Consider the following 15,819-nt stretch of genomic DNA (forward strand, 5'->3'; position numbering starts at 1 on the left):
TCCCGTATGGGTGTCGGGGTACATGCGCAGGAAACAGTGACATTTTGTAGCACATATGTTTCGGGATGGTTTTCTCAACTTATCACAAATACTGTGGACTTACAAATCTGTGGCATGTGTGTTACCTATGTGCCTATGCTATTAGCACCAGTTTTGTGTAGTGCCACATTGTGTGGCACCACATTCTGCAATTATCCTTAATTTATGAGTGTGAGTGCACAGGAGTACCGATGTAGACTCATGTAATGGAGTCAACTCTTTTCCCAACTTGCATATGAACTGACGTGTCTTTACTTTTTCCTTCATTACATCCTTACTCATGTATTAATAACTCACACCTAAGAGGGGGGGGGGGGGGGGTGAAACATCTGCATTGGCCATTCTTCAAATTGTAAAGTCGGGTAATTTCATTGATAGAATCAACATAGTACTTGGTTTCGTAGTGCGCCTCTGATTCTGATTGCTTTTTAGACTGTCATTCATTGATAGTAACTGTGTCATGCACTGAACTGAAATGAAGCACCTTTTTATGAGATTTTGTGTTTTCAGACATGGGGTGAAACTCGTGCAAGAGCTGTGGTCCCTGCGTCTGCTATTTTTCTATGTTACTGTCATGTGTCGCCAATGGGCAGTCACATTAGATTGTTTAAAACTAGGAAGAAGGTTAAGGAAGATTTTGTCTGGGTAGGTATGGACAAGGACAAGAAGGTTTTTCAAGGAATGTCAAGAGTGTACTTCTAGTAAGCGTGCACTGCATTCCTTGACGGGATACAGGGCCTCATGACCAGCCAAGTGTCCTATGGAAAGAATATTTGTAGATTTTGTGGGTCCAATGCCATGTTCTAAGAAAGGCTGTGTGTGTGTGTGTGTGTGTGTGTGTGTGTGTGTGTGGGCGCGCGCGCGCGCGCGCGCGCGCCCTCCCCCCACAGAGATCTTGACAGTTTACCCATTAGCCTCTGACTAGCTGAAGCATTGCCCTGCATGCTTTTTTATAGATGCACCGAAGATTAAAAATCAAAATTGGTTATTGGTTTATTTATGTGTAGCTTTTAATACTTAACAGTATTATTTGAAGTGTAACGATTTACCCAGTTCATAACAAAAAAAAAGTGTATCTCATTGTTCCTGGTATCGTAGGAATGGAAGGCTGGATTATTAAGTGTCGATGCTGGAATGGAATAAATCCTTTTACTTTCTTTCAATGGGTTTCAACATCCATTGCCCACTATATGATGACAGGAAGTGAATGCCATCTTGGTCCTGATGGAACTCTGCATCTTGACCGTTCCTCCCACAAAAACCTTCTGCAAGATTGGCTGATGAAACCTGAACCCAGGCCAAACATCAGCACAATGCGGCAGGGTCCCTGAAACTAAGACCACAATCTCACTCTCACACACACACACACACACACACACACACACACACACACACACACACACACACGCCTGAGGGAGAACTCTAACCTCTTATGAGGGGAGTCACGCGAACTGCGGCAAGGTTCCTCAGACCACGTGGCTACCCCACGCTGCAACAAAAAGATGAACAGAGGGGTTTACTGATCAGTGTCTATATGAGTAAATTCAGAAGAGACCAATTTCTGCATTAACATAATAGCTCAAAAGCAAGCCAATCAAGCATAACACGTGTTCATAATAAGGCATATAAGCACTGAACAGACAAGGTTGGTACAGATTAGCACAGTATGGATTCAGTGCAAGCTCCAGAAGGACATTTGTTTTGCTATTATGGAGGCGTAGCAATCTGAAGATAAACTTCTGTTTAACTACCTAACTACTTGTTTACCAAATGATACTCCACCAGTTTCAAGTTTCTAGTCCTGAAAAAGGGACAGTCATGGCAGATCATTACCCCCTTACCTTCTAGCATGTCTTCACTAATTGGCCTCAATGATAGTCTCACTGGTGTCTGTAAGAATCAACAACTGCACCAGCACACATACACATACAATAAGAGGTGGTAGAATCTTGTTCCCACACCTCTGTGTTGATAAAGAATATTTCTGAATGATGTGGAAGTCTTTACACCAGTCAATACTGATTCATGTACACACCATGTGTTAAATTTTTGGATTCTTCCATATTTCACATTCCTTCCACCAGCAAATTCATCACTGTCAGGCTATACAATGAATCTAGATTCACGGGACAGCAAAAGGCAGCTCCACTGGGTGTGCCCCTGTCCATGTTTCTGCACCTCATGTCTTTGGATACTGCCATGCCAACTGACTAATGGACCACATATCAATGGGATATGAGGATAATGGCCACCTGTACGAAGAGGACTTCTAACAGTTTTGGGCTACTAGTGTTTGCAATGTAGATACATTCTGCATGCTATACGATGATTTACGAACAATAGTTAGGGAACTGAAAAATTTGCATTTGTGATAAATGTGAATATGGATGCAAATTCTGCCTCAAAATGTGATGATGGGAATTTATCTAATTAATAACAGTCCATAGCAAGCTTTATCTAGATATACTATTTTATCCAAGATAGTTTCAAGTAACTTTATTTTCTGCATAGAACAATATCCAAAAAGTAATCACTTTTTAATTACTGGTATTGCACAACATCTGCCAAATGCAAATTTGGAAAGAGCATGTGCATAAGAACATGTTTGCAAAATAAAGATCACATTAATGGACAAGCTCAATGATGTAACAGTGTGCTCGTAAGTTAAGCTCTGGTCCCATGTCAACTGTGAGATGGTGAATAGCCTCTATAAGATATACACCATGTATTGTAACTGAGGAATCAGCCACAGGACTAGCACTTCAGAAAAAAGAAATACATATATTTGCCTGTTAGCTAAAGTTGGTATTATGTTGATACTTTAAAATGGAAGCTTTAAGTGCGGCTGTTGAACTATGGTTGCATACGATTTGTACGATTTCTGTAGAGATGCTGCCAAGCTGACAAACAACTGTGTGGTAGAAGTTACCGAATGCTTTGCTTTGCTTTACTTTGCATTGTGCGTAACTCTTTCTTTTCTTATTTTGAAATGAGTGAGGATGCTGCTAAGACATTGTTGGTTCTATCTGTAACACTGTCAAGTAAAAGTTACGTATCTATGAGTACTTGCAGTAGGGCTCTGCCATATATTAATCAGGGTTTCTATGCTACAGATTTGAAACCAATGTTTTGAAGGTTTTGCCGTTAATAAACTGGGTCTGAAAAGAAAATAATGTTGAAAAACTCCTTAAATAAGAAGAACTCTGTTGACCAGCTAGGAAATGCTGCTGCTTCTCAACAGTCAATCATTTGTCGCAAGAACCCAGAGAGAGAGAGAGAGAGAGAGAGAGAGAGAGAGAGAGAGAGAGAGAGAGAGAGAGAGAGAGAAACCAGACAATTTCGGGACAAAATATGTTTAAACCTTTGCAAAATTAACATTCCACACAAGAAACTCTATTTAGAGAGAATAAAAACCATTATTTATTATTATTATTATTTCTCTTTCCTGTCTCAGACGTTATGTCTGGTTAAAAATGGAAAGTGACGCGAACCTTGATCAAGCGTGACTTCCTTTTAACTGTACGGTATATGTTACATTGCATTTAGGAACTTTCGGATAATTGAACATGTATCAATAATTACAGATCTCTGTAGTTGTATATATACGTTTGGATGTAGCTGTATTACGTTGATGTACTGGTGGATATTGTGTGGTATGACTCCTGTAGTTGATAGTATAATGTCAACTTTCTCCTGATGCCACATTTCCTTGACTTCCTCAGCCAGTTGGATGTATTTTTCAATTTTTTCTCCTGTTTTCTTCTGTATATTTGTTGTATTGGGTATGGATATTTTGATTAGTTGTGTTAATTTCTTCTTTTTATTGGTGAGTATGATGTCAGGTTTGTTATGTGGTGTTGTTTTATCTGTTATAATGGTTCTGTTCCAGTATAATTTGTATTCATCATTCTCCAGTACATTTTGTGGTGCATACTTGTATGTGGGAACGTGTTGTTTTATTAGTTTCTGTTGTATGGCAAGTTGTTGATGTATTATTTTTGCTACATTGTCATGTCTTCTGGGGTATTCTGTATTTGCTACTATTGTACATCCGCTTGTGATGTGATCTACTGTTTCTATTTGTTGTTTGCAAAGTCTGCATTTATCTGTTGTGGTATTGGGTTTATTATTATTACTATTATTATTATTATTATTATTATTATTATTATTTCACCTTAGATAATGGTGTTTCCTTTTATTATTTTTTTATTGTTTGTGATTTGTGATCAATTTAGTCTACAGGCACATGATTGGCAACATTTTAAATTGATACATTTAAATCGATACGTCTAGTAATTCACAAAAAAGAGAAGGAAGATACTAATTCTGGCAAAAAATAGATGCTAATTCTGCACAAAATATATGCTAATCTTGCAAAATAAGATGCTACATTTTCAGTCCCTAGCAATAGGTAATTATCACCACTGGCTGAAGTTGCTTATTATGATCTTTTTTGAATATCTCTCACTGTTTGATAATGAGTCCAGTTATGAAGCTGCACGCTGGAGCACTCAATGGCATTTGATATTTCACACTCCTATTCTACTGATGGCTCACTATACCACAGACTGTTCACTAGGAATAATGAACGAACTTAACTTCAATAAGAAATTTACGGAAAACAAGACGTAAATCATTTCATTAAGGATAGCCATATTGGAATTTAACAGTAGTCACTTTATACACAGTACCACTCCGCCTCAGTGCGTTGGCAGTAGCGTTGGTATTAATGAAGTTAAGAAAGCACATTGCTCAGAAACGTCTACGAGTGTGTGGTTAGGTGTACCATCCTGAGGGGTGAAACTAAATCTGCATCTTATACTCTGCAAACCACCATGAAGTGCATGGCAGAGGTTATATCCCATTGTATCAATTATTAGGGTCCCTTCCTGTTTCATTCATGTAAAGAGTGGGGGAGGATTATTTGTTTGAATGCCCCTGTGCATGCTGTAATTATTCTAATCTAATCCTCATGATCCCTATGTGAGCGATAATGGGGGGCTGTAGTATATTCGTAGAGTCACAATTTAATGGTGGTTCTTGAAACTTCATTAGCAGACTTTCTTGGGATACTTTATATCTATCTACAAGAGTCTGCCGGTTCTGTGACACTTTCCCACTGATCAAACAAACATGGGACCATCCATGCTGCCCTTCTCTATATATGTTCAATATCCCCTGTTAGTGCTATTTGGTACAGGTCCCCCACCTCCCCAGTATTCTACCAATAAACCGAACTATACCACCCACTTTACCCACGACTGAGCCCATGTGATCGTTCCATTTCATATCCCTATAGAGTATTACCCAGTATTTGATTGAGGTGGCCAAGTCCAACACTGATTCATTGATTTTATAGTCATAGCATGCTATGTTTTTTTGTTTTGTGAAGTGTACAATTTTACATATCTGGACATTTAAAGCAAGTTGCCAACCTTTGCACCACTCTGAAATCTTATCAATATCTTTTTTTTTTTTTTTGTAGGGTTTAAGGGCGCTCAACTACTGAGGTCATTAGCGCCCAGTCACCGCTGTTAGAGCAGATGGAATCTAGTAAAACTCAAGGGGAGGGGGGGGACACCAGAAAGACCTGACAAAGATGCACATAAAATAAGTAGAAAGGTTAGATGTCTTTGGACAAGCCAGTCAAAGTTATAAAACGCAGAACACGAGCAGCGGCTTGAGCGTCATCAGCTAAAATATCCGGTAAAGTAGATGGCAGGGACAGGACAACACGAGATTGACTAAAGCGGGGACACGACAATAAAACATGGCGCACTGTTAATGCCTGACCACAAGGGCACTGCGGGGCTGGGTCACCGGAGAGCAGGTAGCGGTGGCTAAACCGGCAACGCCCAATCTGCAACCTGGTCAGAAGGACCTCCTCTCGCCGAGATGGTCGGGAGGAGGTTGTCCAAGCAGTTGGGAGTGGTTTTACTGCCCGGAGCTTGTTTCCCTGGAGGGATGACCAAGCATCCCACCACAACGACACAAGCCTCTTACAAACATCCCCACGAACGTCAGATGACGGGACACAACGGGAGGCTGGCCGAGGCAGGAGGACTGCAGCCTTGGCTGCAGCATCCGCAGCCTCATTCCCAGGCACTCCTACATGTCCGGGAACCCACAGAAAGCTGACAGGAGAACCATTATCAGCGAAAGAATGGAGGGACTGCTGTATCCGCTGAATCAAGGGATGGACCGGATAGGGAGCTCCAAGGCTCTGAAGAGCACTGAGTGAGTCAGAGCAGAGTACATACGATGAATGGCGGTGGCGGCGGGCATACTGAACGGCCTGATGGAGAGCAAAAAGCTCGGCCGTAAAGCTCGGACATTGGTCGAGGAGCCGGTATTTAAAGGTGGCGGCCCCGACGACAAAGGCACAGCCGACACCATCGTCAGTTTTGGAGCCATCGGTGTAAATAAAGGTGTGACCGGCAAGTCGAGCACGAAGTTCGACAAACCGTGAGCAATACACTGTAGCCGGAGTACCCTCCTTCAGGAGTGAGCTGAGGTCGAGATAAATATGAACCGGAGCCTGGAGCCAAGGTGGTGTCGGGCTCTCACCCTCTCTGAAGGTGGCAGGGAGGGCAAAATCCAATTGTTGAAGCAGGCGACGGAAGCGGACTCCGGGGGGGCAGCAGGGCAGACACATACAACCCGTACTGACGGTCAAGAGAATCGGCGAAGAAGGACTGGTAGGAGGGGTGGTCGGGCATAGACAACAGCCGGCAGGCATACCGACACAGCAGTACGTCGCGCCGGTAGGTCAACGGTAATTCAGCAGCTTCAGCATAAAGACTCTCGACAGGACTAGTGTAGAAGGCTCTGGTCGCAAGACGTAACCCCCGATGGTGGATGGAGTTGAGACGGCGTAAGAGGGATGGCCGAGCAGACGAGTAGACGAAGCTCCCATAATCCAGCTTCGATCGGACTATGGACCGATACAAGCGAAGCAGGACAGTGTGATCTGCTCCCCAAGATGAACCACTAAGAACTCTGAGGACATTAAGGGAACATGTACAACGGGCCGCCAAATAAGAGACATGCGGAGACCAACACAGTTTCCTGTCCAACGTGAGCCCTAGAAACTTAGTTGTTTCCACGAATGGGAGAACAACAGGACCGAGATGTAAGGATGGTGGAAGGAACGCTTTATATCGCCAAAAGTTGATACAAATCGTCTTGTCTTCAGAGAACCGGAAGCCATTTGCCACGCTCCATGAGTATAGGCTGTCTAGACAACGCTGAAGGCAGCACTCCAGGAGGCATGTTCTCTGGGCACTGCAGTAGATCGCGAAGTCATCGACAAAGAGAGAGCCTGAGACATTAGGTGGAATGCAATCCATAATTGGATTGATCGCAATGGCAAAAAGGGCTACGCTCAAAACGGAGCCCTGAGGCACTCCGTTCTCCTGGAGGAAGACGTCGGACAATACGGAACCCACACGTACCCTAAACTTTCGATCCGTTAAAAAGGCGGGGGCCACGGGGGAGGAGGATTTGGAAGGGAGGGATTTGGGAGGCGGAGGCAGAGACTCCGGATGGGGGGAGGAGGTGGAGGAGGGACAGGATAGGGGTGAGGATACCGCGGAAGGAGTGCACACAACTGAGGCAAACGAAGTGGTCAACGGCACGGGATGGAGGTGGTCATACTTCTTCCTGGCCTCAGAATAAGAGAGCCGATCCAAAGTTTTGAGTTCTTGTATCTTCTTCTCCTTCTGATACGCGGGGCAGTCTGAGGATCTAGGCGAGTGGATGCCAGGACAATTAACGCACCGAGGTGGTGGGGTGCATGTGTGTTCCTCACGAAGAGGACGTCCACAATCGCCACAAAGGGGCTCAGTCTCACACCATGACGACATGTGCCCCAAGCGCAAACACCGAAAACAGCGCATAGGAGGCGGGACGTAAGGTCGCACGTTGCACCGGTAGAAAATCACCTTTACCTTCTCTGGGAGAACATCGCCCTCGGAGGCGAGGATAAAGGCCCCGGTGTCAATGCGACGGTCTTTGGGGCCGCGCTGGACTCGCCGGACGAAATGCACACCTCGGCGCTCCAGGTTGGCCCTGAGCTCCTCATCAGATTGCAGCAGGAGATCCTGATGAAAAATAACCCCCTGCATCCTATTTAGTGCCAGATGTGGGACAATGGACACTGGGATGTCCCCTAGGCAGTCGCACGCCTGGAGCGCCGCCAACTGTGTGGCGGAGGTGGTCTTTATAAGAACGGACCCCGAACGCATCTTACTGAGAGCCTCGATTTCCCCGAAGATGTCCTCAATGTGCTGAACAAAGAACATGGGCTTGGAGGTGGCAAACGTCCCCCCATCGGTTCGAGAACAGACCAAATAGCGGGAGAAGTACTTCACCCCAAGCCGGCGGGCCTGTCCCTCCTCCCAGGGAGTGGCCAAGGGGGAAAGGGCAGGAGAACCAGAACTAGAAACAGTACCTTTCCTTTTGAAAGACTCGGCCGCAGAGCGACCTGATATGGGTTGACGTTTCATCTGCGAAACGTCCGACCCAATACCACCCACTCCGACCAGGGGCTCTCCCCACGGGCGCCACCCAGCCTCAGCAAGGGGCACCTGGCAGGATGACCGTTGCCGGGAGTCCTGATGCCCCAAGGAGACGGGCATCTACTCCTTGGCCGACGTGGGGAGGGTGCAGCTCAGGCATCGGCAGTACGATCCCTGTGTTGTCAGGGGGCTACAACCTAGAGGGTACATGACTACCCCACCACAACGGGCTGGCTACCGTGCTGGATTTCTGGTGCCATGGAAAGTCCATCATGATCGTAGGTGCAGATGGGGACGCACTATGGGCGTAACTTTTACAACCCATCAGGCGTTTAGGGCCAATTTGAGGAATAGTGGGTATGGTTACAACGCCGGTACAATGCTGAGTGCCAAGGTCTTAGTGCACTGAGGACCAGTGGTACACCATGTAAGGCGTCCTTCCCAAAAAGGCTCGTACTTCTGTAGAATTTTGAAAAATGGAGGTCAAACCCCAAGGGGGACCATCACATGGAAGGCCGAAACGGTTGAAACTCCTTTTAGTCGCCTCTTACGACAGGCAGGAATACCTCGGCCCTATTCTTACCCCGGACAACACGATCAGCAAGGATCCCACCACACTTACCTGGGGCACACCTGAAGTTACTTCTACATGTGACAATGACTCTCCATCCAAGATAACATGCTGCGTCTTCCCTATCAAAAACTCCTCAATCCAGTCACAAATTCCACTTGATATCCATATAATTGTACTTTTGGCAATAACCATAAGTGTGGTACTGAGTTAAATGATTTTCAGAAAACAAGAAATATCTCATTACCTGACTACCTGGATACAAAGCTTTCAGTGTGTCATGTGAGGAAAGTGCAAGTTGGGTTTCACATGATCGATGTTTTTGGAATCCATGATGGTTGGCATGGAGGAGGTCATTCTGTTCAAGATACCTCATTATGTTTGAGCTCAGAGTATGTTCCAGGATTCTACAAGAAATCGATGTCAAGCACACCAGACGGCAGTTTTGTCGATCACTTCTTCTATCCTTTTTCTAAGAACTGGGCACGGTTCTTTGTTCAAGTGCTCTATGACCGATTATAGTTAGAAGAGGGGCTAACTCAGCCACAAATTTAGTACAGAATCTGACTGGGATTCCACTGGGCCCTGAATCTTGGTTCAATTTTAATGATCTCAGCTGTTTCTCAGCACCACTGATACTAATACTTATTTCATTCATCTTTTCAGTGATACAAGAATTAAATTGGGGCAATTCTCCTGGGTTTTCCTTTTAAAGAAACATCTGAAAACGGAGTTAAGCATTTCAGCTTTTTGCTCTGCTATCCTCAATTTCAGTTCCTGACTCATTCTGAAGGAACTGGACTAACTTTGGTGTCATTAACAACCTGTACATATGACCAGAATTCCCTTGGATTTTGTGAAAGATCATTTGACAATATTCTGCTATGGCAGTCACTGAAAATTTCTTTATGTTGACTGTATACCATGGAGATTCTCTCCCATTATCAGCTGTTCTACTGGGTTCATATCTATCCAGTGCACGGTCAACTATTCTTTTCAACTTGAGCCATAGTTTCTCTACATGCTCCTGCCCTGAAAGTTTAAAGTTCCTCACTGAGATATGACACTACTGATTTGTTATCTAGTTTTCTGAAGATATACAGGGTGTTACAAAAAGGTACGGCCAAACTTTCAGGAAACATGCCTCACACACAAATAAAGAAAAGATGTTATGTGGACATGTGTCCGGAAATGCTTAATTTCCATGTTAGAGCTCATTTTAGTTTCGTCAGTATGTACTGTACTTCCTCGATTCACCACCAGTTGGCCCAATTGAAGGAAGGTAAAGTTGACTTCGGTGCTTGTGTTCACATGCGACTCATTGCTCTACAGTACTAGCATCGAGCACATCAGTACGTAGCATCAACAGGTTAGTGTTCATCATGCACGTGGTTTTGCAGTCAGTGCAATGTTGACAAATGCGGAGTTGGCAGATGCCCATTTGATGTATGGATTAGCACGGGGCATTAGCCGTGGCGCGGTACGTTTGTATCGAGACAGATTTCCAGAACGAAGTTGTCCCAACAGGAAGACGTTCGAAGCAATTGATTGGCGTCTTAGGGCACATGGAACATTCCAGCCTACGACTCGTGGGACTGGGGAGGACCTAGAACGATGAGGACACCTGCAATGGACGAGGCAATTCTTCGTGCAGTTGACGATAACCCTAATGTCAGCGTCAGAGAAGTTGCTGCTGTACAAGGTAACATTGACCACGTCACTGTATGGAAAGTGCTATGGGATAACCAGTTGTTTCCGTACCATGTGCAGCGTGTGCAGGCACTATCAGCAGCTGATTGGCCTCCACGGGTACACTTCTGCGAATGGTTCATCCAACAATGTGTCAATCCTCATTTCAGTGCAAATGTTCTCTTTACAGATGAGGCTTCATTCCAACATGATCAAATTGTAAATTTTCACTATCAACATGTGTGGGCTGACGAGAATCCGCACGCAATTGTGCAATCACGTCATCAACACAGATTTTCTGTGAACGTTTGGGCAGGCATTGTTGGTGATGTCTTGATTGGGCCCCATGTTCTTCCACCTACGCTCAATGGAGCACGTTATCATGATTTCATATGGGATACTCTACCTGAGCTGCTAGAACATGTGCCTTTACAAGTACGACACAACATGTGGTTCATACACGATGGAGCTCCTGCACATTTCAGTCGAAGTGTTCGTACGCTTCTCAACAACCAATTCGGTGACCGATGGATTGGTAGAGGCAGACCAATTACATGGCCTCCATGCTCTCCTGACCTCAACCCTCCTGACTTTCATTTATGGGGGCATTTGAAAGCTCTTGCCTACGCAATCCCGATACCAAATGTAGAGACTCTTCGTGCTCGTATTGTGGACGGCTGTGATACAATATGTCATTCTCCAGGGCTGCATCAGCGCATCAGGGATTCCATGCGATGGAGGGTGGATGCATATATCCTCGCTAACAGAGGAAATTTTGAATATTTCCTGTAACAAAGTGTTTGAAGTCACACTGGTACGTTCTGTTGCTGTGTGTTTCCATTCCATGATTAATGTAATTTGAAGAGAAGTAATAAAATGAGCTCTAACATGGAAAGTAAGCATTTCTGGACACATGTCCACGTAACATATTTCCTTTCTTTGTGTGTGAGAAATGTTTCCTGAAAGTTTGGCCGTACCTTTTTGTAACACCCTGTATATCTTCCTGCCTGTTTTAGTTATCCTTGTACTTTGGTAGTCATTGCTGCCAAGACCACATCCTAGTGATACCATTTTCAATGTGGACGTCCTCAAAGAGATCACAACTATTTATTGCCATCAGATCCAATATATTTCCATTACCAGTGGAGTTCTGAACTATCTGCTGCAGGTAATTCTCAGGGAAGGCATTCAGTAATGTTTCACAGGATGTCTTCACACGCCAACCACTAACAAGACAGTGACTTTCCCAATTGATTGTTGGATGATTAAAGTCTCCACCGCTAATCACAGTACGATTGTGGAACTTATGTACAAGTAAAACTGACGTTCTCTCTTAAGTTTTCAGTTACATCATGAGATGAGTCTAGTGGGTGATAAAAGGATCCAATCATTTTATGCCCACCCCTGTCCAAAGTATGTGTATTGACTCCAGTAAATGTTTTGAAGGCAAAAATGATCTCTCTGTAAGGGTAGTATAAAATATGTGTCTTTTACCTCAGTAAAGACTATAGTTTCGCAACTCCAAATATTAAATGTTATTTACATAAATTTTTTTTACCACTGGGAATGATTTGTGCCGAGATTCCACAATAAACAGTAGCCCCCCCACCCCACCCACCCACCCAATAAAACTAATCAAGTTCTACAGCTATGTTTACAATTATACTTTACAAACCACCATGAGGTGTGTGGCAGATCGTACATCCCATTGTACCCATTATTAGGGATTTTTTCCCGTTGCATTCATGTATGGAGCACAGGAAAAATGATAGTTTGAATGCCTCTATGCACGCAGTAATTATTCTAATCTTATCCTCACGATCCACATGTGAGTGATACGTAAGGGGTTGTAGTATATTACTACAGTAATCATTTAGAGCTGGTTCTTGAAACTTTGTTAACAGACTTTCTCTGGATAGTTTATGCCTGTCTTCAAGTTAGCAGTTCACAATTAAGTCTTCAATACTGTGTGACCTCTCCGGGTTATAGGTCACAGGAATAAATGAACACAATGTCTCCAATAGAACCACACTGGACACAGCATTATAGTAATGAAACTGACATTCCAATTTATGGATGTCCTAACAGTGCATAATATGAGGCTTCATTATGGATAGAATTCTAATTTAAAATAATTTTAAAAGAAAATGACCTCAAATATATGGTTTGACCACTTCATAGAAACTGGAATAACTACATCAAAACTTCCTTTTACCATGTTCACAGTTTGCCCAATCCTGATGAAAAACAACTGATATTATAATGGGGCAGACGAGCTAATAATAGGGACTAATGAATAATTACAGTTATAACTGTTTCTGAGGTATTAAAACTGTGTGACAGACCATGACTTGAACCTGAATATGGCTACAGATGAGTGAGAGTCTTTACTTTGGAACAAATTTTTAATCTGACAGTGAGGCTCATCACACCACACAGGCTAGTACAGAGTAGGAGTTTCACAATGTAATTACAATTATGAATGCTAAAATGTGCAGACTTTACCTGCAGGTGCAACTGTAGTATTGATGTAATTGATCAGAGGAATCTGACTTGCTGATATGTATTTCCTTACACTGTCCACAACAGACAGATCCACTTTTCCAGCTTCATGTAAAATATCCATAATCTGACAAAACAAAAAGAAAAAAAAAAATCATTTAAAATTAGTGGAGCACAGGGCGGTTGACAAAGAAGACTGTCTTGAAAATGAGAGGAAAGCAGCAATTACATAAAACTTAAATGATTGTAATAGATATTTCTCTGCATATTCACATATCACATGGCCATAAATACACGGTGAAAATCAGTGTTCTGAAGAATGTCAAACACTGTGTTGTCGTACGGACGTAGGTTACAAGCTGTCAGCTCCCGAGCCAACGCGATGTACTTTCACACTAAATTAGAGAATAATTAAGTGTAAATTATGCCACGGAAATGTGTCCCATGTGATAGCTGCATTCCGTACTGAGTTGCTGGAGTCTGTTGTCAAATGTGCCACAAGATGTGTTTGCCTGTGTGCGAATGGTGTGCATTTCTCTTTTGCTGATGGAGACTGTGGCTGAAATCTTTATGGAAGCGTGTATTAATTGTGCCTGTCTGCAACTTAATGTACCTTCTTTACGATAAGTAGCAATATTTCTTTTCACACACTTAAGTGTACATTACGAAAAACACAAAAATAAATGTGTGCAAAATTGAAGTAAACTGTGAAAAATATCCAAATGGGAAGAGTTCGCCTAGTTAACGATGATTAAATTTTACTTCCCAAGACTTTGTATAAAAGCTCATGATATGAACCAAAATTTATTGTGTGGACATTACTTATGTGACCGCACACCACACACTGTTGTGTTTTACTTTGTGGTACAAATCCACAAGTCAGAGGAGGCAAATGAAGAGTTCCATTCACCTTCATGGTCAGAAGTTAATATGGTGTGACTGTGTAACTGACTTTGCCACCTGCAGCTTCTTGCCCACACTTCCAATTATTTCCCCTCCCAATGACATACTGCCCTGTGCCCCAACAACTGGATGTAGTGGGATTTTGTATTTTTAGACTTTAGAATATATACAGATCACTTTGACTGCTACATTCACAATCTGACTATGCTGAATTCCCACATCTCCCTGCACCCAGTAGAATATTATCTTTCTTTGTTTATTAAATGACGCAGAATGTCTACGACAGACTAGACAATATGGCTTGCAGTGTACTCAGAATCTGAGGAGATGAGTTCCATAGTTCTAAAACAGCTCATGTGTTCCAGAAACCCTCAGACTGCATTTTCCTCCAGGTCATATAAACTGACTTCACAAGTAAAGCTTGAGGATGGATTGCAGAGCAGTCAACTAAATCCACAGTTCGGTGTACAAAAGGTGTGATAAAATAATATCGTCTGGGTGCAATTGTGTGCTCCCCATGTGCATTTGAGTAGTTTTAAAATCATCTCGAGCTGGTTCAGCTTTTAGAAAAGGATGTAGCCACAAAGCAGGTCCAGATCACCCCCCCCCCCCCCCACAATAACCTAAATGAAATTACACACGACATGGCTGAAAAATACAAAGAGCGATCAAAAAGTTTCCACTTTACAACAGTGCTGCAGCTTATGTGCAACATATGTTGGTATATAAGTACATATATGTGGGCAAGGAATTAGAGTGACATTTGTGTCTTTTCGGTGTGTGTGTGTGTGTGTGTGTGTGTGTGTGTGTTAAATGAGGAAACATGAACTATGGTGATGTTATTACCAAATGTGTGCGACAAGTACCAGCATACTGTTTATCTTTTTCTTGGCTGGCAAAGTACAGAAGAACAGACAATGGTAGACATCTATCAGAGAATGGAGAGTGTATGGGGCAGCATATTAGTCAAAAAACAGAGTTGTGGAATGATCTGACAAGGGGTGCTTCTGCTTGATGAAAACGCACATACCCATTTCACAAATGTCATAACACGGAAATTACAGGAACTCAGGTGGGAAATACTCTAGCACTGGCCATGTAGTGTTGATCTCTTCCCATGTGATTAGCATGTTTTTAGTCCTTTAAGAGTTGACCATTCCCGTCATCGAGGATAGGCAACAAGCAGTTACAGACTTCTTCACGCATCAGGACACTGTATTTCACCAAATGGGTATCTTTAACCTTCTGCATCGGTAGGATGATTGCCTCAACGTCCAAGGCGCTTTTGTCTGAACGACATGCCAATTATGGACTGTACGGCTTTCGAGCGGAAAATTTGGATCGGCCTTTGTATTTTGAAGTTCAGTCATACAACAAAAATGGGATATGCACTATCAATAGTCAACAGTGCAATCAATAAGTTTAAACTATCAATACATTAGTAGCACTATTGGCTATCACATATCCATACTTTAGCCAAGACCAACTCTTTTACATTGTTGGCCTTACTTGAATTTAATTGTTTTGTTAATCAGTTCAGTGCTTGCTTACAGCTGAATTTACGAGGGTGAGTCAAATGAAAACCTTAGATTTGTA

The 15,819-nt window shown here is 43.1% G+C and overlaps 1 protein-coding gene across 1 annotated transcript in view; it reads right to left on the reverse strand.

Annotated features, from left to right (window-relative positions):
• LOC124775372 (uridine 5'-monophosphate synthase) overlaps positions 1–15,819 on the reverse strand; it is a 90,766-nt gene that overhangs the window by 32,532 nt on the left and 42,415 nt on the right. The window contains exon 4 of the mRNA XM_047250207.1: positions 13,324–13,447. Coding sequence (XP_047106163.1) covers positions 13,324–13,447 — 124 coding nt within the window. The remainder of the gene's footprint in view (positions 1–13,323; positions 13,448–15,819) is intronic.

This window comes from Schistocerca piceifrons, chromosome 2 (genome assembly GCF_021461385.2).
Source record: "Schistocerca piceifrons isolate TAMUIC-IGC-003096 chromosome 2, iqSchPice1.1, whole genome shotgun sequence".
In the NCBI taxonomy this organism is placed as follows: Eukaryota; Metazoa; Arthropoda; class Insecta; order Orthoptera; family Acrididae; genus Schistocerca; species Schistocerca piceifrons.